This window comes from Crocodylus porosus, unplaced genomic scaffold, assembly GCF_001723895.1.
Source record: "Crocodylus porosus isolate Cpor-Errol unplaced genomic scaffold, CroPor_comp1, whole genome shotgun sequence".
Classification (NCBI taxonomy): Eukaryota; Metazoa; Chordata; order Crocodylia; family Crocodylidae; genus Crocodylus; species Crocodylus porosus.
Genome location: NW_017728916.1, coordinates 1494744 through 1518325, shown reverse-complemented (window position 1 = coordinate 1518325; position 23582 = coordinate 1494744). Strand labels below are relative to the sequence as shown.

Sequence of the window (23582 nt, the reverse complement as noted above, 5' to 3'; positions counted from 1 at the left end):
CACAATACATTTTATTTTGGGCATGGATATTGCTGACGTCCTCTCTGACAATTCCACAGGGGTGGAGAATACCAAGTAAAGTGGCAGTCTCATTCCAAATGCTGGGGTGGATGTTGTTTGTCATGTCTAACATATGACACTTGCCACCACAGACAGGCCTGGCTCTTCCAGATGCTGAGTCTTAAGCACAGACCACAGACTGGAATCTACAGCTTGTATTGATTTTTTTCAGCAATTTATTTTTCTTCCTTCTTAGAAATAGAGCAGGACTTCTCTAGCCTAGATGTATGACAGACATGGTTTGTTCCATCTCATGCCATTTCTGCTATCTCAGCACTGGTTTTCTTTTCCTGATATAGTTACTTATCAAACTATTCTAAAGTTTGCAACTATCCTCTTACTTGTGTTGTACATGTAGCAAACCATTTTCCATACGGCACCTATACACGTGACAGACTTCTTCTCCGGTTCTCAAAGCCGCTGTAACTAAAGTGCTTGCAGTGTCACGTGTATTCAGCATCCCATGCTTCAAAATGGCAGTGGGGGCACTTTAATTAAGCTTGTTCGACTACCTTTAGTTAAAGCGCCCATGCCATCATTTTGAAATGGAGGGACGCTGAATACTAGGGCTGTGGCAAAGCTTCAAGCCTTAATTCGATTTGGTGGAGATTTGGCCTGATTCAGTGGCTGAACCTCCGAATCCAGATCGAATCCGGAGACCGTTTAATGTTTCCAACTTGAATAGGAACACTGCAAATTGATTTGGGGAGATTCGGAAAGATTCAGTGATTCAGACAGACGCAGCTATAAATGTTTCTTCTATATACCTCAAAATAGCAGGTGGCTTATGAATCCTGTGATGCTGGGGTGGATGAAGTGTCCTGCAGAGTGCAGGGTGCTCCCCAGTGTGCTCAGCAGCAGACCTGGAAGTGGACCAGAATTACTTCTGGTCCACTTCTGGGTCCACCGGGGAGCATAATGGGGGGGCATCCTGCACACCCCAGCTTGGCGACTGGTGCTTCCTAGGTCTGGAGGGGGCACCTGGGGTCCCCCCCCATGGTTGATTGCCAAGCTGGGGGGGGGGGCGTGTAGGGGGACCCCCCAGTGTCCTCCCTGGTAGACCTGGGAGTGGATTGGAAGTACTTCTAGTCCACTTCTGGGTTTACTGCCAAGTACGCGGGCACTCCCCCATCCTTACCCCCGCCACGGTCCTGTGGGATGCTCCATGCGCCCCAGCATCACAGTGTTCACAAGCCACACTGGTACCTTGTGGTATGTAGAAAAAACATATAAAGCTGTGTCTATGGCCAAATCGCTGATTCTCTGAATCAGCATTGAATCTTCAGATTCAGCTGAATCCAGTTGGAGACAGTGATCTGAATCAACAGATCCAATCACTGTCCCCAATGCCAAATTCAAATCAAATACAGCCCATTTCGCACACACCTACTGAAAACACAAGATGCAGAGGCTGTTGGAGAGTGCTAATTAGCATGCTCCAGCAGACTTGATTAATTGAGTCTGCTCTGTTGCATTCTAATTAACCTGCATTGGAGCCAGCAGTCCGTCACGTGTATAGGTGCCCTTAGAGCCGCTTTAAGTGAAGAGCTCCCCCCCCCCGGAGCATGTGTATAGACACCTTAGAGCGCCTGAGAGAATGTGTTGAAGGGAAAAATGCAAGCTGTGCTGTTCACGTGTCTCTATTTTTAAACCTTTTTATGGAAAATAATGCAAAGACTTGGTGTGTTTTTGTGGCCCATTCTTTAAAAGATAAATACAGTAAGTTTAGGCGTCTGGCTTCATTGGCCCAGTGCCTCATGCTGTGAGCAATGATTCGGAAATGTGACCCTAGTAAAATAAGAGAGATTAACATTTCTGTTTTGTTAGACCATGCAGGTTGGACTGGTTCAGCCCCAGGTTTGGTTGCTAGGGGATTGTTTTGTTTTGCCAGTCTCTCCTTGTGCCAGCTCTTCAGCAGAAGTGCTTTCAATTTAGATTTTGCTATCCAAATTCCTTTTCTTCTTCCCATTCAGATTTGATGACTGAGGTTTTTTCTTTATTCTTAGGCATGAATTTGCTGACTCTGTTAGTGATCATCTTCATTTGGTAAGGGTAGTATCATGAGTCAGTTGTTCCTGGGCAAAGACCCTTTGGTTTCAGCAGATCTGTGTGTCTCGGGGCCTGTCTGTCTTAGTAGTTGAGTTGCAAGTAGAAGAGCTCATCTCTGTCTGCCATTAGGATCTCCACGTGCCTGGCCTCATGTTCCTGCAGTTACTGTCTTCCGACCATGGTGGTGGTAGAGAATGGGAGGAATAGGACTGTGTGTGGATCTAGAGTAATTTCCTAAGAAAGGTAACTGGACTTTCCTTCGTCTGAGATTCTTGAAGTGACCAGATTTCCCACTGACCCTAGATGTAATGCAGATGACAGGCTCCTCTGTCTGACACAGGCTGGAATAATCCTTGTCTGTCACAGTGCAAGGGGGAGTAGCTGCGGTAGTGGTTAGTGGGGTGGGGGGGTCATGCGTATTTGCACTGTAATGGATACCGAGATTGGTAACAGGCTGCGGTGAACTGGGTTCTTTCTCCCCAGGTTTGTGAACTGTCTGAGTCCAAACAAATCCTTTTGTGTATGTGCCCAGCAGAAAAAAAGTCTCATTAACCTGTATAAAGCAATAGTCTCCATATGTTTCGTTAGCTTTCTTACTTCTGTTGGTCATTCAAGATATTGTTGTTAAACCAGGCCTTTCTCCTTTCCCAGCTTCCTTCTGCCACCAATATTTCCACCGCTTCTTTGTGATCTTACAGCAAAATCAGACTGTTGAATCAGCTGCCCCCAATGCATCCCAAGGCAGTCTTTCGGTTTTTGTTATTATATGTCCCCCATTCATGTCCCAGGAGTATTGAAAATAAATGCTGTCCCCATTTTGGGACTCAAGCAGGATAACATCCTTCATTTCTTCCTCAAAACTAATCTATTCCCTCAGTCCTTCTCTTCTTATACTCAGCAGCTGAGCCTAAGAAGCTATTGAGACCAGCTGGCTATGCTCCACACGCCTTAACCCTTCCCTGTCTGCCTCTCAGAGGGGAAAGCAGTAGGTTAGTCTGAAGCCCACACCTTAAGGAGCCCCACAAGATACAACCATGTAGGGACATCTTCATATACAGACAAACAGCCTATAAAAGCAGAACAGAAAATGAGACTTTACAGAAAGAAAGAGAGATCGCCAAAAGGGGAGAAAAGACTAGATGTTTCAAAAGTAGTCTCCAGTTTTGGCCCAGCACCTTTGCACCTGCAGTCTGTTGCAGATGCAGTTAGTTTTAGGAGCAAATCAAGAAAGGTCTGTGCCGGTACTCGGTCTGTGTTTGCATGTGAAAGAGTTCACAAATCGGAGGCAAGGTGATAGCCTCTCTGAAATGTCTGCGAGGGTTTGGCAGTGGTCCACTCCCATGTGTGCATTTGTTTATTCAGGTTTAATATAGATACTTTTTCAGGGGTCTGGGTAGCCTTACATCATTAATAACAAAGTGAAATCCCAAAGCAGCATTAATACAGTCATTTCACTGGAACTCGGCCGACTCCTGCATAAATGTCTTTCTACTTCTTGGTCATTATGGCACCTATTCCCTCAGCCTTCGTACTCTTACAGATGCTTCAAGATATTTTTGTTAACACTAGGGCTTTCTTCCCAGCTCTCCTCTGCCACCCCATTCCACGTACCACCTTCACTGTCCCGTGATCCTACAGCAAAATTGGGATATCGAAACAGCCTCCCAATACTTCTGAAGATAGCATATTATTATGTGGAAAATCCAGTCCTGGGGTCTTGCTGCTCAGTAGTGGAAGTCTAAAGGATCCTACCCCTATTCTGGCTCAAAGATGTGAAGTGGAAGCTAAGAGAACATAGCAGTGTATTGGCCAGGCATCTTGGGTTTTGCGTAAACGCTCCCTTTTTGTCAAGGTTGGACCAGCATTAAATATTCTTCCATTAAAACAAATATCAGGGCAGGCATTTTGACAGGGATTACCGGAGAAAGACGGCCAGAATGTTAGGGTGTCATGTAGATGTGTAGAAAGGCCTCACTAAGTCCTTGTTAGTTGTAGACTTTCCAGACTTGCTTTCTGCTTGCTTGGGTTTTTAAATACCTGAATCATCAAATAAACCTAACAGCTTGAGAGAAGGCTTTCTTTTTTTTTTTTTCCTTTTTGGCATTCCGCAACCTGTCGGCCTGTAGTTTGGTGTCCGGAGCTGTAATTGAGACCACTTTCTGGCTGCGGTTTTATTAATGAGATCCACCAACAGTCACAAGACACAGCCTAGTTTGTTTCCCATTTGGAGTGAATATTTGCCTGTTTCACAATCAAAACCAGAGTCTTTAATAGTTCCAGGGTCATTTTATGGTATAGGCAAAACTCGTAGCTTCTCAACTCATCTTCTTGCTGGGATTTCTGGGTTCATCTTTCAGTATTTCTTTTCTGGCTTCATTCGGGACCTTTTTTATGTGTCAGTGCCAATAGAAATAAATCATTAGTCCTCTTGTTGCATAGGTTCCTGTGTAGTCAATGTTTCTTCATGCTCTGCTCTGTCATTTGTGTGTGCACGTGTAATGCATGAACACGCTTCAGATGCAAGATAGGTCAATAAAAAGGAACAGGCAATTTATGTGGAACTCCCAAAAGGACTCTGAGGGCTCCACAATGTCTGTGACAACGTGAATGTCATTAGTTTTTGGGTGACGTGTCTCCAGGCAGTGTTCAGATTGGGCAGCACACGGACAGTGGGATTGAATGTGTGCAGTCAAAGACAAAGCTTGCGATCTCTGATTGCATCATGGCCAAAGAACACACAGGGAGATCAATCCCCCACATTCTCCTTTTCAAGAGTTGTCTATTCTTTATATCTGCCACGTTTTGGAATACAAATACTTTCCAAAAATAATCCCCTCAAAACCTAGCAAATCCCGCTATTTACTAATCTTTTTATTGCCTTGGACACGTGTTTGGTTTTAAAGCACAAACCTAGATTTCCTTTGAAGTGAGTAATATATCAGTAAATAATGTACACTGGTTTTCATTTATTAATAAATCTCAAGTTCTGTTGAGAGCAAAGAGGTTAACAGGTTGAAAGAAACCTTTCTAGCAGTGCTCCCTTCTGCTGCACTGTTGCTAATAGCAAATGTTTAGAGTATTTTTGCTATGAAGTACTGCCAGAACTCTCTCTCCATGTATAACTGAGAGCAGTAGAAGGAGCTGGCTGAAGATGGAAGAGCTAGATAAAGAAAATGAGATAGACTACCATTATCTTTTCATGAGAAACATCCTGGTAGTGTTGCATCATTTTTACCTAACATGGTCAAAATAATGTCCATAACCATCAGTTTTGTCTCAACTCTTTAATCTCTAGGAAAGGAAGAAAAAATTTGAGAAGGATGGTGAGAAATTTTATTCCATGCTGGATCGCCATTTGCACTTATCATCTAAGAAGAAGGAATCCCAGTTACAGGAGGTGAGTGTGATGTCTAGCAGCAATGATACTAACTTAATTGGACTTCAGACTCCTTTTCAATAATAGATTGAAAATGATAAGTGATGAAATCTAGGTAAAGTTATTTCTGATAGAAATATGCCATGGAAACTTAACTGTGCAGTTGCTCTGCTGACTCCTCCACCAACATGGAGTAATTCTATCAGATCAAGCTTGAAGTCCCTTTACAAGGAAGTATAGAAGAGATTGTGTAACCTTGTGACTGTCTCTCTATAGTGTCTAGATCATATAGAAAGATTTGTTTCTACTGCTTGTTTCTTTTTGCTGAAGCAAGAGAGATACCTGCTTTGAGATCCCAAAGTCCTGTGATGCCAGATGGAGGCATTGGTATGCTTGTATTATCTCTGCCAGCGCTGTACTAATCGTGTGGCTAAATAGGGAAACTTCGGTTTGCAGCACTCTGCATCTGGCATTTTTCACAGCAATTAATGTGCTTCAGAAAATCTTGTCCTTGCAGACTTATGCTAGGTTCTGATTACATATGAGAGTTGGAATCTGCTCAGACAAGGTTGTCGAAAGAAATATGCCTTCTAGTAATACCTGGATCCAAGTAATGAAAGCAAAACCTGCATTCAATCCTTTTGGTGATTTTTAAGAAGGGATGGGTGCAATTTGCAAACTAGCATACAGACCGTACTAAGGTATTGCCACTTCTTAATCTGATTTTTCCCTTTCTGCCTCTCATTCAGGCTGACTTGGTCGTTGACAAAGAGAGACACAATTTCTTTGAGTCATCACTTGAATATGTGTACCAAATCCAGGAAGTGCAGGAAAGCAAGAAGTTCAGTATTGTGGAGCCAGTAAGAACCTCCCGTTTTCTTTCTCGCACTCAGATTTATTGACTTGCCAACACAAAGGGTAGGAAATTATTTAGTTGGGTTCTGTCTTAGTAAGGAGTTTATGTAGGCATCTGTAATGAGGCCAGGCCAAACATGCCGTTAACTGTTGTTTGCTGTTGCTTAATGAAGGCTAAGAGAAATAGTGGAAGCTGCTTTCACCTCTAAAATTCAAATTTGCCTAATAAGCCGGACACCGTAGCTAGCTGTACATTTTGCCAAGAAGTGTCTTAGTTACCTTGCTTGGTCAGCAGTAGTTTTCAAACGTGGGAAAATAACAATAAACATAAGTTTTTAGCCATCTGCCCGAGTACAGAGCAGTCAGGTCTCAGCTCATCACTCCAACAGGAAGCCAGTGAATCGTAATGCGTTATATTGGTTAAATGAACAGCTTCATTCTGATGTAGTCTCATCAAAATAGGTTTACGTGAGGAAAAATTCTGAATGGAACTCATTGAATAAACTGTCCTTAAATATTTTGCCCTTCTTCCAACATGTTCTTTCATTTCCTTTAATTTTAGGATGACAGCCAAGGCACACATGTAGCACCATAATTACATCATCTCTCAGGGGAGAGACTGTCCTGTGCCTTGGGAATCCTTGGGACCTTGTGGGCTAGTTATGTCAGGCTGAAATCAGTCCTCAAAACATGGGGAAAGCTAGCATGATGCCTTGTTAGAGGATAGGTTGACAGGATCTGGTCTATATCTTATCTTAGTTAAATATTGCATGAGTAGGTGGTGCCCTGAAATAATCATATAGACGTGCTTTGAAAAAAAATCACCACCCAAGCAGTTCTGGCTACTTTCACTGTCAGCATGCTGGGTACAGATCAAATCTGCCTTGGGCTCCTTTCACACTATTGCAGATTTTATTTTATGGCTGCTGTTAACAATAGTTTTCTGTTAAGATCACACTTCCTGCCCACCTATTGCTAGATTATACACCGCTGTTTCAGAAACAATGGCTAATAAATTCTTTCCTGTACAGGTTTTGGCTTTTCTACACAGCCTCTTTACCTACAACAACCTGACAGTTGAACTCACGCAGGATTTCCTTCCTTACAAACAGCAACTTCAGCTCAGCCTGCAAAATGTAAGTTCCCTTCCAGCTGCACCTTTTGTAAGCAAACTCTGTCCTGTTTTGTAAACTAAATACTGCTAATATAAGAGGTTTTTTGAATGTGGAGGGGAAGCAGCTCTTCTTTTCTTGCTGGAGCAGGTGCAGAAATTGTCTCTACCATAAAAAATGCCTGGCTGAGAATTTATTTCCTCCTGCGGTTCACCTGGGGATTCTTCAGGTGCTATTCTTGTATACGAAGGCCTGTGCTTTAGGCCAGAAAGAAAAGGTCGCCTCATCTGACCTTGTATTTAACACAGGCCATGGAATTTTGCTCACTAATTCCCACCTCAAACCCCTTGTCTTGTGAATATTAGACCACGTTTTTACAAAGACATCCAGTCCACTCCATCTGTTTCTAAGCTTTTCCATTGCTTAATTACGCTCTGTGTTCAAAGATCTATGCCCCATTGTATGCTCATTATAACTCACTCCAATCTGCCCTCTCCGCCCCTTTTTACGTTGTTCCTTTGCTTAATTACACTCTCCATTCAAGGATCTGTGCCCTATTTTATACTTGTTATCTTTCATAGCCAACGTTCATTTTGGAAGAACAAGAGCTGTGCCAAGCCCGTTATGCATTTAATTCACTTTATATTTTCCTAAATTAGTTTCTAAACACTCGGATCTTATTTTTGTGGGCGTTAACATGGTTAAAATGTTCTGTTGTGGTTCCTTCATGTTGAAAAGAGACAAGCTCTAGCCATGGTTATGTTACCTTACCTTTTTCTGACACTGTGTCCTCAGCTCTGGGCATGTGCTGTTCACCATATTTGACTGGCAAAGACTAAGTTTTCATTTAGTCTGAGTTTTTCCTGAGTTTCCGTACTACTGATAATTCCCACAAAAGAGGATGAGTGGCCATTTTGTGTGTGTTGGGAATTTTGAGGATCAGCTACCAAATCCATACATGTGAGACCTGCCTGCAAAAACTGTCAAAATCTGAGGCTGAACTTTTGGCCTGGTATCGTTCTTTCTTGCTTGTTTTCGAGCACAGTTCATTTCTCTCTCTCTCTCTTTCTCTCTCACCAGACAAGGAATCACTTTTCCAGCACACGGGAGGAGTTGGAAGACCTGAAGAAAAGGATGAAAGAAGCTCCCTTGACCTGCAAACTACCTGGGCAGCCAACCATAGAGGGTTATCTCTACACTCAGGAGAAATGTAATGCCTTGTGTGTGAATCCATACGTGTTAAAGAAGTGCAGGGTCAGCTGCAGGCTGTATAGCATACCTATCTACTTATCCAAACCCTGCAAGCTTCATTCAGCCAGCAGTCAGGGATCTGTATACAGAGGTATTTTTAGCTATAGGAAGTACAAATGTTGCCATGACTCAGTCATGCAGTGGGACTATTACTGAGCCAGCAGCTCATAGGTTCAGAGGTTCACACCTTTCTCATATCTAATGCTCTAGCTCAGTGATTCTCAGGTATGCTGAGGTGCCTTGAGATCCTTTCAAGGGTGCCATGCAGTGTTAGCCTTCTTAGGTGTGAATACATGATGCACAAGAGAAACTCAGAGATTTCAGCTAAGAATCCGTAGTGTCAAAAACATTCTGACCTGTTGTGGTCTTTCTGACTTCTTGCAAAATAATTGCTCTGTTATTTTTTCTGTAGTCAGAAAAAGAATGAAAGCTGAGCACTGGCATTTTCCAATGGGTGCCTTGAGCCTAAAAAAGGTTGAGAACCACTGCTGTAGCTGCACACTTAATACCTTCCCATGCCAGATCCCAACTTAGCAATAACTTTAAGTGCAGTACAGCCCCAGTGTAGCTGGGGAAGGTACTGTTCCAGACAACATCTTTGGACTGAGAGTACATGAGCAAGTTGCTAATTGCCTGGTAATTACATGGGTGTGATTCAAGAGTCCATTCTAAAGATGGGCAGATTCAGACTTGACGATTCTTTACCAGAATACACTTGGGGTCCTGACCAATATTATGGTATCTCCCTGAATAAGGAGGATTTCAGTCCCCATAACAGAATCTGCTACTCCTAAATACAAAATATCTCTCTTTGCAAAATATCTGCAATACCACTACCAATATTCAACTCACTGCTTCATCCCATACCTGGAGTTCCCTTGAAACTGAAGTGTGAGTGTTAAAATCTGTCCTGTCCTGTCCTCTCCTTTTCCACAGGTTCATTTGAGGCTAAATTTATAGTTTGTTCAGAAGGCACATACCAGGTTTCTGATGCTAATTTTATAGTGAGACTGTGGGAGTTTATGTCCCTCCATCCTCTCCAGATGTCCTCTCTCCCCACTTTTGGCAAGCTTGAGGAGCTGAGTGTTAGTGTTTTGAGACTGTCCAAATAAATCAATCTGTGTATTCAGAAGTATACCAGAGTGGATATGTAGGTTAGGCACACAGCAGAAAAGGCATCAGTGTGTCTTTTGTGTGCATGGTAGTCCACCAAAGTTGTGATGAGGAGTTACAGTTTAGTTCTAAATACTCCCATAGACACGAAGGAGACATAGAAGCTGTTCTTTTATTTATTTTATGCTTCTCATGAATCATGGTGATTTGTGTGTCCAAAACAAGGCAGTTCTGGCATTCCCAAAGATCAGGACAGCTGTTACATTTGTCACATTGGCCAAAGCTCATTCCTGTCCTTGGTTCTAAGATAATACTTGTATTCACAGCCTGCAAATACATCAGTTTTGTATTGACATTTAAAATGCAGAGGAGACATTCTTTCAGTCATAGAACTAGCTGGCAATGTAGCATTTGAAGCAAGAAACCTTCATATACATTATTTCCCTGCTGCCTCCATATTTTCCATCTCCTATGTCTTTCTACCAGATAGTTCATGCAGTGACTCCATCTGGTGAACAAGTTGTAATGTACCTAGTTAGTGGGGATGAGCAGGCATCTATTTGCTAGGATAAAAGCCCTCACTGGGTGTGTATATACACCAAATGTTTACTGTGTAGTTGCCTAATTATCTCCGCAGTAAATATCTCAGTGTCTACATTTGCAGTGCTTTTAGGATGGAGTAAACTAATTAACCCCACCATAGGTTAGTACAGCACTTGTAAACACACATTCTATACAACAGCGGAGTGTTTTACACTGCAGCAGTGCACAAGTAGATGCTGATGGGGCTGGCTGGGGCAAGAGGATGCTATAGTGCGGGGCTGCCTGTCGGCTAGCTCTGTACTGAAGCATCCTTGTGCTCCAGCCACCCCTTCTACAGTGTGTTGAGCTGGGTTGAAGCAGCCCTGGCTGACAGGGAATCATGGGGGTTCAGACCTGGCTCAACGTGCTGTGGTCCTGGGCACACATTTAAATACGGCACCCAGGAGCAATAATTTCCGGCATGATATATTCCGGAGTTTATTGCTGTGCATTAATTGCACATATAGATACACCCACTGACAGCTAATAATTGGTATGGTCCTATGATGAAGTCCCACCCCCCTCTACTAATTCATGTGCTTTATATCTGTCAGTGGCTTTACTAGTACAAACATTTACAATTTCAAAAGCTCTGGCAGGGAAGCTAGTAAGCAAGATATTGGGCCAGGGCTGCAAACTCTTTTAATTTTATAACCAGATAACTCTACTTTTCCCTTGTCTGTGTCACTGCTAAATAGTCTGATGTTTAAAGAGAAAACACAAACATGGTAATTCTGGACCACAAGTAAATTTTATACGTTCCTGTATGATTATGAACTATATTTACTGCCTTTAATCTTTTTTTCCTATGAATTGGATAAAGAAAACAAACACGGCCTTTTAAATATGCTATTTGGTGCTTTTTGTTCTTTAAATATTAACTGAACATGTAAAACTACTTATTTAGAACAATGGAAACACAGTGGAAAATAAACCTTGGCATGATATTTATATAGATTGAAAGTTATAGTTGAATGTGCTGCTGTTTTTTCTCTGTCCACAAAAGTTGTCAGTAAAGAAAATACAAGAAATGTTAGTGCTGTCCATTTCAAAGCAGATATTCCAGAGGGTTGGGTTCTTGCTGACATGGCCAACCCTGGATGACTTGCTATCATCCACTCCCACAAACACCCTTTCTTCCCTTTTTCCGTCTGGGGATACTGACTGGTTCAAGATGATAAACAATGCTCACTTTCCTCCCTGATTACTGCTGCTGCTATCAGTAACCAGGTTATAAATAAAACTATAGTGAATAAAACATCTGTGTACTCTGCAGCCTGTTATACTGAGGCCCTGTACCCATTATTAGTACTCTGTATATTGAGGAACTGCTTAATAGCCCCAAGTCAGAAGTAGGGTTCTAGGTCCCATACAAATGCACAGAAAATCACATTCTCTCCCCAAACAGTTTACACTGAAACCCAAACATTTTCTTAATTGATGTTTGACTTTCTGGTTTTGTAGGGGCCCTTGGCATATCTTGGGTGAAATATTATTGCCAGTACGAGAAGGAGACAAAGACATTAAGGATGACTCCTATGGAACAGAAGGCTGGAGCTAAGCAAGTGAGTGTTTTTTCCCAAAGGAATAGCTCTGCAAACAGCAAGGCAGGCACCTGGTTCTGGTTTATTTCCTTCTTCGAGGAAGCATGTCTGTAAATAGCCCGCCTGCATGAAACAATACTGTGCACAATTTTTCAGTTTGTAAAAAGTATTGATAGTGAAGTAAGTGTTGGATCAACAGGTCTGAAGATGGAAGGGCTCTTTCTAGGCACAGGACAGATGTAGCAGAAACAGATTCAGTTAATGCTTCCTTCCCCTGCCACATATGTTCCTCAGTCGTTGTTGAGCTGAAGAAATCAACCCCATCAAGAAAAAGAGAATAAGACATTTTCTGGAAACACTTAGTAAGGGCATTCATTGAACCTGCTGGCTAGATGGAACTGTTAACATCTACTGTATAGCTAAATATCTTCAGAAATGCTGAATCATGTCCAGGCTTATAAAAATACCAGTTAATATCCCTTACAATCCGTTGTGCCAAAAATGTGTGTTCTCAGTACATGATAGAATAATGCAGCAATAACTAATGCTCTTAACCCCGCCCCACCCCAAAACATATGGTATGTGCACAGTGATAACAGAAAGAAATAAGATGCCTTGAAAATGTTCTCAACACAGTTGAAGTCTTTAGAATCTATTTGATCCAAAAGTCTTTCCAGATGACAGATAACAACCATTGGGCAAAGATTAATTCCACATTTGTGCACTAATGGCTAGCTTCTTATGGGTTTGCAAAAAACACAGGAGGGTGATATTTGGGCAATACATTTTTTCCAACTGAAATGGCTTTCAGAGCTGTTCCTATAATGGTTTGGTTCATTACTGCAGCTGCTGGTAACCTGATACTAGTGTAGCATGACCTGTGAACCCCAATACATATTGGGATTCCATTGCATTTGACACTCTACAGATACATAGAGAGACATGATCCTTGCCTGGTCTAACGGCATTAGTGACCTGTTTATCGTAAGCAACATTTCTGCCATACCAATGCATAATGAAAGACTAGATACTGGGACTTTAAACTCTTATTCACATTGTAATCCTAGTAAGCTGCTAACTCGTGTTACGGGGAGAAAGCCTGTCTTACTAAGCCAATTGATTTTTATCATAGTTACAGTTTGGCAGACTGGTGCACTGTACCATCTGCCATCATGCTACAAATACTAGTTGATTAGCAAGGCTCATGCTGAGATTGCACAATCATTCCTTATGTCTCCACAGATAGTAGGAAGATGGCCAAAGGATTCTAAAAATTGTACCCCTCCCTCCAGATTTTATTGTGCTTTGTTTTGGCTTAAATGTTTCTCTCTTTTCAGGGCACCTTAGACTTGACCTTGAAGTCCTGCGTAAGGAGAAAAACTGATTCTATAGACAAGAGGTTTTGTTTTGACATTGAAACCAATGAAAGGTGAGCCGGAGGGCGATTTGCTATTTTCCCATTATTGTAACATTCAAAACACCATTCGGATTTCTTGGCATGTCCTTTGTGTGTTTGCTTTCCTTTGCATGGGGCTTACAATTCTGTTGAGTGAGGGTGAATCATCTCTGAATATACTAAAATCTGTTTTATGTGCGCGGGAAGAACATGTAGGGAATCCAGTGTTCTTTGTCCTCAGCCTGTAGTCCTGCTGCCTGAACCAAAGTCCATTGAAACTAATGGGAGTCTTGCTGTTAAATTGAGAATGCACTTTACTGGGCCCATCTTATCCTGTGACCTCCCTTTCCGAGGCATGAAGGGCCCTGACTTCCCATTGTTTTCAGTAAGGATCAGGTGCATCTTTAACCTTGATATAGCTACAGTATAGCTGTTTTACACAGCTGAAGCATTACCCCTTGGATTATTTGTATGCCATTCACTATAAACCATATAAACCTGTTTCCATGGACCTCTGAGGTGGTTTTATAGTAGTAGGGCATGAATTAGGTTGGACTTCTAAAAGAAACCAAGTGCTTTGAAAACGATTACTTGCAAAGGGAGCAGAACTCAGGATTAAAGTTTAGAGCCTTGGGTTTCAGATTGTGCATTCTGGAATAACATGCAGTCTTTGAAATATATGGCACTGCACCAAATTTTTTGTTCGTTACTCAAGATGCTTACCAGGGAGTCTTACCTGCACAAGGGTGACAGAAGGCTGAAGGGAGTTTTGCCCACTAATGATAACGCATAGGATGATTATTATTGACAGTAGCAAGGGAATAAAAGCATATGAAGGCTGACTGTCATATACATGGCACTTTGCATTGGGCAGTCTTCCTGAATCTCTGGCCAATTCCTTCAGCACAAGGGAGATGTACTGGGATCACCCCAGGAAACTGTGATCCAGTCGTGTATATGAATGTGTAGTCTGTGTACACAGTGACGACTTTATCACCACATGAGAACTCCACCGTAAGATTTTTATCAACCCTCAGCCCTCTTTTTAATGTTAGGTAACATCATGCTAAACTCATTTGTCCCCCTGTCTAGAAAATTGATATGATAGCAGTTAATTAAATATGAATTGGTGAGTTATAGGAATGCCAGTGGGTAGGATCTCACCACTGCATTGTCCACCATTTGACTCAGTAGCTAGTTCTCTAGATGAACTCTGCACAGAGTAAGCTCTGGTGGTCTGTATCTGTCACGTGTTTGGTCAGATTACCTAGTCCAGGGGTCCTTTGTACCTGTCTCTTTCTTGTGTGTTTTCCATGTGTCTTTTGCTGGATATGTAAAAAATAAAGGTCTCCGAAGTGCTTGGCAAAAGAGGGAGGAGCAGTTAGCCTGACACAGACTAATGATTTTTCAGAAACCCTTTGTTGACAACTGAAAAATTGTCAAAAAGTGTTCCCAAGCTTATAAGTGTGAGGGCAGGCTGGTGTATCACTGCTGGGCATTGCAGGCTGCATGATTAGCTCCCTGTTGATGAATACAGGAAGACAACGTGTGGATAGGTTGATTTAGGGATTTCTCTACCAGTGCTATCAGCCTGTGTGTAACTTCCACCCCTGTGTGTCACTTCCCTGTGTTAATAATATTGCAACAGACACCTGCTTTAAAAATGTGTGTGTGTGGTGGCCTCAGAACACCACTTATATTCAGTCTTGTGTAGTATTGAAATGGCTTCCAGAAACATACTCTCTGCTCCTAGATTAAATTCCTCTGTGCCTTTTTTTGTAAAAATCTATACAGGTCTGCAACCATCACATTGCAGGCTCTTTCAGAAGCTAATAGACGGCTATGGATGGAAGCCATGGATGGAAAGGAGCCAGTAAGTATTCCAGAATTGGTGCCTGGTTGATAGATGTGCTGTGTGCAGTGTCCTCTAGCGGTGTAATTTTGCACGCTTAGATGCATAACATACTGGTAAAGCTGCTTAGAGAGCTCATGATATTGGTTGTGCAGTCAGCAACATCACAGTTTTTGTGTGGTCTCAGTGGAGGAAGTAGAGCTTTAAAGATACATTTTCACATTCTTCATTCTAAGTGGTGTTAGTAGTCAGAACCATGCCGCACTGTCCACTTTTATTCTGTGGTATGATATGTCATTTCTGGTAGTTATACTGGCCTACAGCAAATGCCATAAAACTTATTTGGACATGTGGGAGATCAGAGCCTAATCCGTATGAAAGAACAGATTGCTTATTGTTTGCTCTTGCTTGTATATCACAGCTGCTTTTAAATCTAGTCTGGCATTGTAGACATCCTATTTGTATGTGCTCAGACATATAAGAAAACAGTCTGAGCATAGATTTTCCAAAGCTGTCTGTGCTTCTTTGTTGGTTTCCGTCCTTTAATCTAAGCCCAGCATAAACTTCTCTGTTTCACAGAATTTCCTGTAAACAGAAAGCACTGTGTGCAATGTGAGTAAACATATTTCCTGCCATTTCCCTACATCCCTTGGCAGCTCCTTTTCCTTAAACAGCCCAATGTTATCCAATACCTTTGTAAAAAGACTAGCACCTAATTCTGGCAGAAAGCAGAGTAGAATTGCACCTTACAGACTAACCAAAGTAGAGAGAAAGGAGGGGGGGGGGTGTCACATGCTTTTGTGACCTGAAGCCTGCTTGATCCATCAAAGTCCTTTTTTGCCCAGAGCTGTATTGATGTCGAGAAGCATGAGGGGTGGGATCCTGGCATAAGGACTGTTTGGTGCCCCCTGCAAAGTTTGCTACATGTTGTAAAGCAAGTCAACTGTGTGGGAGTTAATGCAAAACCCTTATAAGTGCATTTTCCTGGATCCCACCTGGTGAATTACTCAGGCTCCAAGTACAACAGTGAAGTAAAGGAATGACAAGCTTGCAGTAATTATTAGAACGGTGCTTTTGTCGTGGAAAATTGAGGAGAATCTCTGGTTATGTCAGGTGTTTTGTAAAAATAATCAAAAGGCCAAGCTAAAGCTGTTCAAATTAGCCTTTGCCTTTACCTGTCCTTGTGAAAAGAAGGCATTTTTTACTGGTAAAATGCAAGATTCTGTGTCAGAAGAAAGTGGTCTCTTTCATGGGCAAGTCACTGCATTTCTCAGAAGTTTTGTTTTTCACCTTTAAAACAAAGATAACACTTAACCCATCTACCTTCAGGCAAAACTGTAAATTTCTTCTGTAAATTTACTCATTCTCTAGAATGAGTAAAATTATCCATTGTGAATTGATTATCCAGCAACTGTAGCCTTTTTTCACCTTTGCAACTCACGAGTCACGCTCTCAATTTCCGAGAATTTAGATGTTCAAAAAATAGTTTACACAAACAAATTTTAATCCACAGTGATGTTGTTAGTATTGTTCACTGGTTTGTGTGCTGTGATCAATAACATAAGTTACATAGTATTGAGCAAACTTCTCTATAGGGTAACTGAAATTTTTCACAACAGGAGACCAACAGGTAATATTTGATTTTCATTTTATATAAATTAGTAAACAATCTTGGTTCCTGTGTTACCTGGGTGTCCATGTGAAGCAAGCAAAGAACAGGTTGTATGAATATAGATAAATATTAAATAATGAGGAGGGTGAACTTGCTTATGATGGAAAGCCACTGAGATTCTGAGTAATGTCCAGTTTTCAACCAGCTTCTATAAAATTTGTTACTGTCTGAAAAGGGCTTTTGAACCTCTGGGAGGAAAGATACCAAGTAGCATTTTTGAAATATACACATGGTGTTTTGGCATAAGGATGAAGAAAACTATGTATTATTATTCTGTGTAAATAAATGTAGGCCTAACTACATTGCTTCCAACCTGATTTATGCAGTATACCTCAGGGGTAAAGTATTGTTTTCAGTATGGAAACAGGTGCTCCAGTGAAACTTAGGGAGGCTATAACTCCTTTGCTAAATAGAGATTTACATGCTGTTTAATTATAAGACAGTTTGCATTGGAGACTATAGATCTGCTGTGTGCTTGTGACTTGCCTGCACTCATTTAAGTAGTGGTGGATTTTCTTTGGGAAGTAAACCACAAGTCATGCCTGCTTATGTTTTTCTTTCTTCCCCTTCCTCCCTTTTTTTAGATCTACCACAGTCCCATCACGAAACAGGAAGAGAGTGAGTCCTTCATGTTTCTATTCCTCTGAAGCTTAAGAGCTGCCTGTGCTGAAGCTGTGCAACTTAACTTGTAGATTTGCTTATTGCTGCTCCTTCTGGATGAAATGCGTATTCCCTCTGCTCAATGAGCTAAAAACACTACAGAGCTCTTGGGGTCTGATCCTAAAAGATGCAGGGTACCTTTATGTCTCTCAGAGTTGAGAGTGTTCAGCCCTTGTGCAGGATAAGCCCTTAGCTATTTAAGTAGAGAAGGACTGTTCTTTTGGGCAGGGATGGGAGAACTTGCTAATTCCAAGCCCTCCTTCCCCACTGGAAAAATGCAAGTTCTCGATTTCAAATACAGCTCAAAACCCTTGAACTTCATGTTCCAGTTGGTGCTAAACCTGCTGATTGTGTTGCTGTGTGACTTCTTTAATTTTATCCCCTGGCCATTCCAGCCAGATAAGGAAGATTTTCAAACCAGAATTGCAAAGCACTCAGTGAGAACACATAAGGTTTTCACTTATATTTCCATTAGAAAACATAGGAGGGAGGGAAAGAGTCCCATGGTATTTGACAGAGTTTTGCACAGTAAACCTTTGGGGGAAGAAAAAAAGAAAGAAAATATTTAAGGGATTTCTTGAAAATCCAAAACCATTGGGTTCTCTCATATCTCCTGTTTTGAGCTAGAGTTCATGAGTGCCACCTTGAATACCACACATTCAATCAGTTGACTGTGCAAATACCCACAGCCCATTACAGCTAATACTAAAGTGTTCTCCTTAGCTCTCCCCCTACCCCCTTCATTTTGCATTTGCTTACGGTCTGCAATGTGGCATCTTTACGACCACCCTGCCTCCAGTATTTCAGTACTTCAGATTTACTACTGAGGCATCTTAGTGGGTATTGAAAAATATGCACTTTGCCTCTTAGGCATGATTTGCTCAGTTACTCAGACTTGTGTAGCATGTCCTTAATCTGTACAGCTATTGGATGGAAGAAACTCCTTTTGTACATAGTCCTTGAGACTGATCAGTCCCCACTTGGAGAAGATGAGTTATGTTCCTTCCAGCTCAGCAGTACAGATGAACCCTATTTGTAACAGCATGGAACTGGACACCATGCAGACTGGTAAATCAGGCAGTAACTCTCTGCTAATAGATGTGAGCGGGTCCTCCTGTTAAGCTACTCTGCTTCTCAGGTCTCTGGTAAAGATGCCAAGAAAAGGTGTGCTCCTTAAAACTGACTTGCTGGTAGCTGTGGCAAGCGTACAGGTCCTTGCAAGAGTGCACTGAGGAGAGTTCATCCATAGATTTCATGAGGAAATGTTTCTTGTCAAACCAATTACTCTTAATGTTAAAACCAAATTTTAACATTAAAGTATCAGGGCCAAGGAGAAACTTTGCATTTTCCACAAGAAATTTTGAGATGAATAGTTCCTGGAAAATAATAAAAAAAAAAGGTTGGGAAGTTGGAATGGTGTTATATTTCGAAACCAGATTTTCAAAACCAGATATTTCCTTTGGAATTTGGATTGAAATCCAAATGAGTAAAAACTTTTTTTGTTTTTGTTTTTTGACCAATCGCATTTTGAATGAAGTTTTTTCCATTTTGAAATTTCCCATCAAAGAACTTTTGTTTTCCCGGCTGACTAGCTATAGACATGATCCAAATTCCTTGGAAGAAATCCTGCTTCTGATATAAAGTTGCCATGAGTGAGATTTTAGACAGCCTTTTTCCTCTCCCCAGTTATAGTGATATTTGAGAGGAATTCAAAATACCAGTTTGCCACAGACAGACTGCTACTTCAGTGTACAAAACCAGTGACATAGTAACATATAGCATGGGCCCTCTTCCTCAAAACTTCGTTATATAAACGGTCCCACCAAAGTCATTAGGAGGGTCAGTGTGACTAGAGATAACCCATTTAAGTAAGTTGAAGGACTGGGCTCTAAGAAACAAAGTAGGATACCACTGAGGTATAACGGACTGACTTTCTTGGGCATCACATTAGTCCAAGGTGAACTGTAATCTACTTAAAGAAGATAGAATCAATCAAGCAAACACTATAAGAAACAGGCCGGCTTTTTGCCTGCCTTTTCAGGGATCCTGGTTTTCTCCGATTTAAAAAAATCTGCAATTTTTGGTTTAAAAAAAGTAACCCCAAATCCACATTTTTCCATGATTAAAATGAAACGCCACTAATATAGAGAGCTATATATAGCTGTGTTTCATTTTAATCATAGAAAAACGTGGATTTTGGGGTACTTTTGTAAAAACAAAAATTGGGGATTTTTTTTTTTTAAATCAGAGAAAACTAGCATTCCAGCTTATGATGAAAAGCCACTGTTGTAATACTATGTTGGTTAATCAGTGGGAAGGCTTGTGTTCTCTGTTTAGTATAGCTCTGTTGTTTTCTGTAATTCAGCAAGTAGATACATATTACATGCTGTTGCGTTATGGAAGAGGCCAGTCCGCAGGTTTTTTACTACACTGGAATCTGCAAATCAGTTCTTGTCAGGCAGCAAGCTATGTATGGTTGAACTCTCCAAATTACAGTATTATTATGTATTAAAAGTGGGGTAGAAGCTTATTAGCAAAGCAAATTTGGGAGGGGAAAATAGCGAACAAATGAAAACAAACAAATCTTGGATAAGCTTTCAAAATACATTTGTAATTTTGCTCAGAACAATGCAGAGATATAAATACCTGACCTTACAAGTGCAAGGTGGGGCTAAATGGATATGCAGCCTTGACTTGACCCTGCACAGAAAAATATTTGCATACTAGGCTGTGGCTGCGGCTGTGCGTTTTACACGTTTGGATTGGAAAATGTAGTCCCTAAAAAAGCAGCGAACTTGGAAGGTGAGACCCTGCGGTAACTTCATCCTTGATAGGTCTCCCCCAGTAACTGCATGTGACGCGCAGGCAGCTAACTTTGCTTCCCTTTGTTTGAAATAGTGGAGTTGAACGAGGTTGGCTTCAAGTTTGTAAGGAAATGCATCAATGCAGTAGAGACAAAAGGTAAGAAGATATCAGCACGGTGACTGGAAACCATTTGCTTTTGGCATTTACTTGTTTGAATGGCATTTGATTGCGCTGTGATTTCTTCCTCATGACAAAATTGCCATATAAAAATCAAACTTTTTTCACTGGATAAAGAGCGTATGTCAAAATGACAGAAACCGTGTCTTCGTAGAATACCTGCAGCAGCACACACTAGTCAAGGTTGAAGTCCCACTTTCTTTTTGATTTCACTCATTCCTCAGTTTCTCAAAAACTTTGCCTTTAAGTTTGAAATACCACATGATTGGTACCAGACCACAGTGGAGCATTTTCTGAAACTATTTTCAGGCATGTGTCAGGTGAACATAAGGGGGTATCTTCAGAAAATAAAGATTTATTTAAACATAATACATATGTGAGGTTTAATTTTTCAAAGCATTCCTGCGGGTTTAGCCACAACCCTGTCCCCCAGTCTGAAGAACAGTAATCTGCTCAGAAGTAGTCTGACTCTAGAAATCCCAGCCATGCTGTATAACCACTGGCGTTTGCAGGAAAGGAAACATAGTTGAGTAAATAATGCAAACAAGTTTTCCAAATATTGGTTCATACTTTAAAAGAATCAGCTTTGACTGTCTTTACTTTCTCAGTGATGCCAGCAAACCAATTTGGTAACAAACTAGATTTAAAGCAATGTTGCAGGACTGGCAAGAAGTCAGTTTCAGATTTGTGACTAGTCATCTCTGAAATCTGACTCTAAGTGTTGCACTGATCCAGTCAAAAAACAGAAATGTCCCAAGTGAACAGCTCAATTTACACTAATGAATACTTGCCACCAGTTGCTCACATATTAGCTACATGGCCTGAGCAGTTTGCAGAAATATTTGATGACTCATTCTGCCTAACAAATGCATTAGAGGACAATATGATCAGTCTGTGGCCAGTTTTGTTTTGTTTTTTGTTTTATTTACAATTATTTGTTCTCAGTTGTTCATGTGGTTCTTAGGGTAAGTGTTTCAATTCTGCAACAGACACTGACACCCTCTTAGCTTTTTAGGAGAAAATATTGCTCCAGTAGATGGCGCTTTTGAACTACCATAGTCTCAAAAGGACACGAAATGAATGGTTTTCATCTTTCTCCTGTCCAGGGATTGTTACTGAGGGCGTGTATCGAACTGTTGGCAGCAATATCCAGGTGCAGAAGCTTCTGAATGCATTCTTTGGTAAGCGTTAGTTATTCTTAAGTGACTGAATTGTCATGTTTTTATATTTCTAAGGCACCGACAAAGAAGATTAGCTTCCAAGTGAAACAGACTTCTGCACACTTTTGCAGAGAGATCTCCCTGTGCTATTTGCCTTCCAGGCTGCTGCTGTTCTCTGCTAGCTCTTCTGAAGTATCATTTTTCATTCTCCTTTTCTGGGCCACTTTTCCAGGCTGCTCTATCACCTAGTCCTTTAAGCTTTAAGTGCTGCCAGATTTAGAGGAGTAAAGGAAACAGTAACGCAGCAGGGGAGTCACCTCGCAGCCTTTGGTGACTGCAGGTGCAAGTACAAACAAAAGCATAGAGATTATTCATGTTGCAATCTGGGCCCCTTTCCCCACCCCCAGGTACATAGAGCCTGACTGTCATGTACAGGAAGATCCCTTTGCTCTCCTGTGGCAGGATAAAGGTCATTAATGCAGATGAGAATCGGACCTGAGGGGTGATTTTCCCTTTATATACAGCAGTTTTTCTGTGGCAGAGAACTCAGAAAGTTTACAGCAGGTCAGAATCTTCTTGACACCATAGCTTCCTATTTGAAATCCCTGGCTTTATCTTGTAAACCATGTTTCACACTTAACAGTGCTAATATTGTGTGGCACTCAGCAGCTCCTCTGAAAGGATTTCAAAGCCCCTCACCGTCCTGGGGTACCCGAGTTGAGAATCACTACTGTAGATACCAGTTATTTATTTTAGTCACGTCTTTTGCCAACCTGTAGGGACAATTCCAATAAAACAGCCACCAAATATGTCCACTGTTAACAATCCCCCACTCTGCCTCCTCTATTTTAGAAGAACCCAGGATAAACAGACAGGCCCTTGCAAAATTTTATGAAGGTCAACAACATTGGGCACCCTGGACCACAGCAAGGAACATGTCCCATAGTCTAGATCTGTGTGCTAAGAAGCATCTTGCTCTTAGACACAAATCTGCAGCTTGGGAAACGATCAGCTTAATCATCAAAGCATCAAGGCACAAAGGCAAAGGCAGGTCTGTAAGATACCCAAGACCTGAATCCTTATCATGAATATCTTTCCAGATAGGGGAGACTATATAAACCTGGAACACAGACCAAACTTCCAGATGAGCAGACTTTAAGACAACTGCCTTTACATCACTGAATAGACACATGATATAAATGTTCTGTTCAAAGGCTGCTAACGCTGTGATTATTTTTATTATTTTAAACAGTTTGCTTATCCTGATATGTCATTTTATTGGCTTCCCACCCAGTTGGAACGCCAGAATACTATGCGTAGTTGCACTTTCCTGATGATTAATCACTGAAATTTGAAAGTGTTAATTTTTTCTCAATTCCTACCTTCCCAATCCATAGTCTTGATGGGCAATGTAGTGTGTACAGTATCCATGAGTATGGACAGATACATTATTCTGAGTTAAAAGTGCAGAGACTCACAGAATGTCAGCAGGTGGGTAGTAATTATTCAGCATGCCTGCTGCTGTCCTGGGGCAAGTGGAAGCCAGACTGTGTGGGTCCCTGTTTCATTTGGGAGTTGGCAATGTCAGTGTAGTTTTCACTGGCTGCAGGATAGGAGCAGACGCCCAAAATAGTGACTGAAGAGTAGTTGACATGCAGTAAGTGTTTCTTTCTTCCTTTTAACTCAGCATAATTTATTCATCTGCCCATGCCCTTAGGATTTTCCATACCCAACCTCTGTGACTTATGGTGGAAGTCAGTCCCTGTGTTATTTTGGCCATGCTAAGGCCACATCCTTTTCCATCTTCCTCCTCCCCCTAATTTTAAACACACTGTCATCCTCTTCCCTCCAAGCAACGTCGTCTCCAGAAGATCAAGGCCACCAGCGCTATCATTGGTGTTATGCTTTACCTGACCAG

General features: G+C 41.4%; 1 protein-coding gene across 1 annotated transcript in view; it reads left to right on the top strand.

Moving 5' to 3' along the window:
* Positions 1–23582, top strand: part of OPHN1 (oligophrenin 1) — a 103841-nt gene that overhangs the window by 59305 nt on the left and 20954 nt on the right. The window contains exons 5-14 of the mRNA XM_019536216.1: positions 5405–5506; positions 6235–6345; positions 7372–7476; positions 8533–8662; positions 11863–11963; positions 13280–13371; positions 15133–15211; positions 17447–17480; positions 20421–20483; positions 21611–21685. Coding sequence (XP_019391761.1) covers positions 5405–5506; positions 6235–6345; positions 7372–7476; positions 8533–8662; positions 11863–11963; positions 13280–13371; positions 15133–15211; positions 17447–17480; positions 20421–20483; positions 21611–21685 — 892 coding nt within the window. The remainder of the gene's footprint in view (positions 1–5404; positions 5507–6234; positions 6346–7371; positions 7477–8532; positions 8663–11862; positions 11964–13279; positions 13372–15132; positions 15212–17446; positions 17481–20420; positions 20484–21610; positions 21686–23582) is intronic.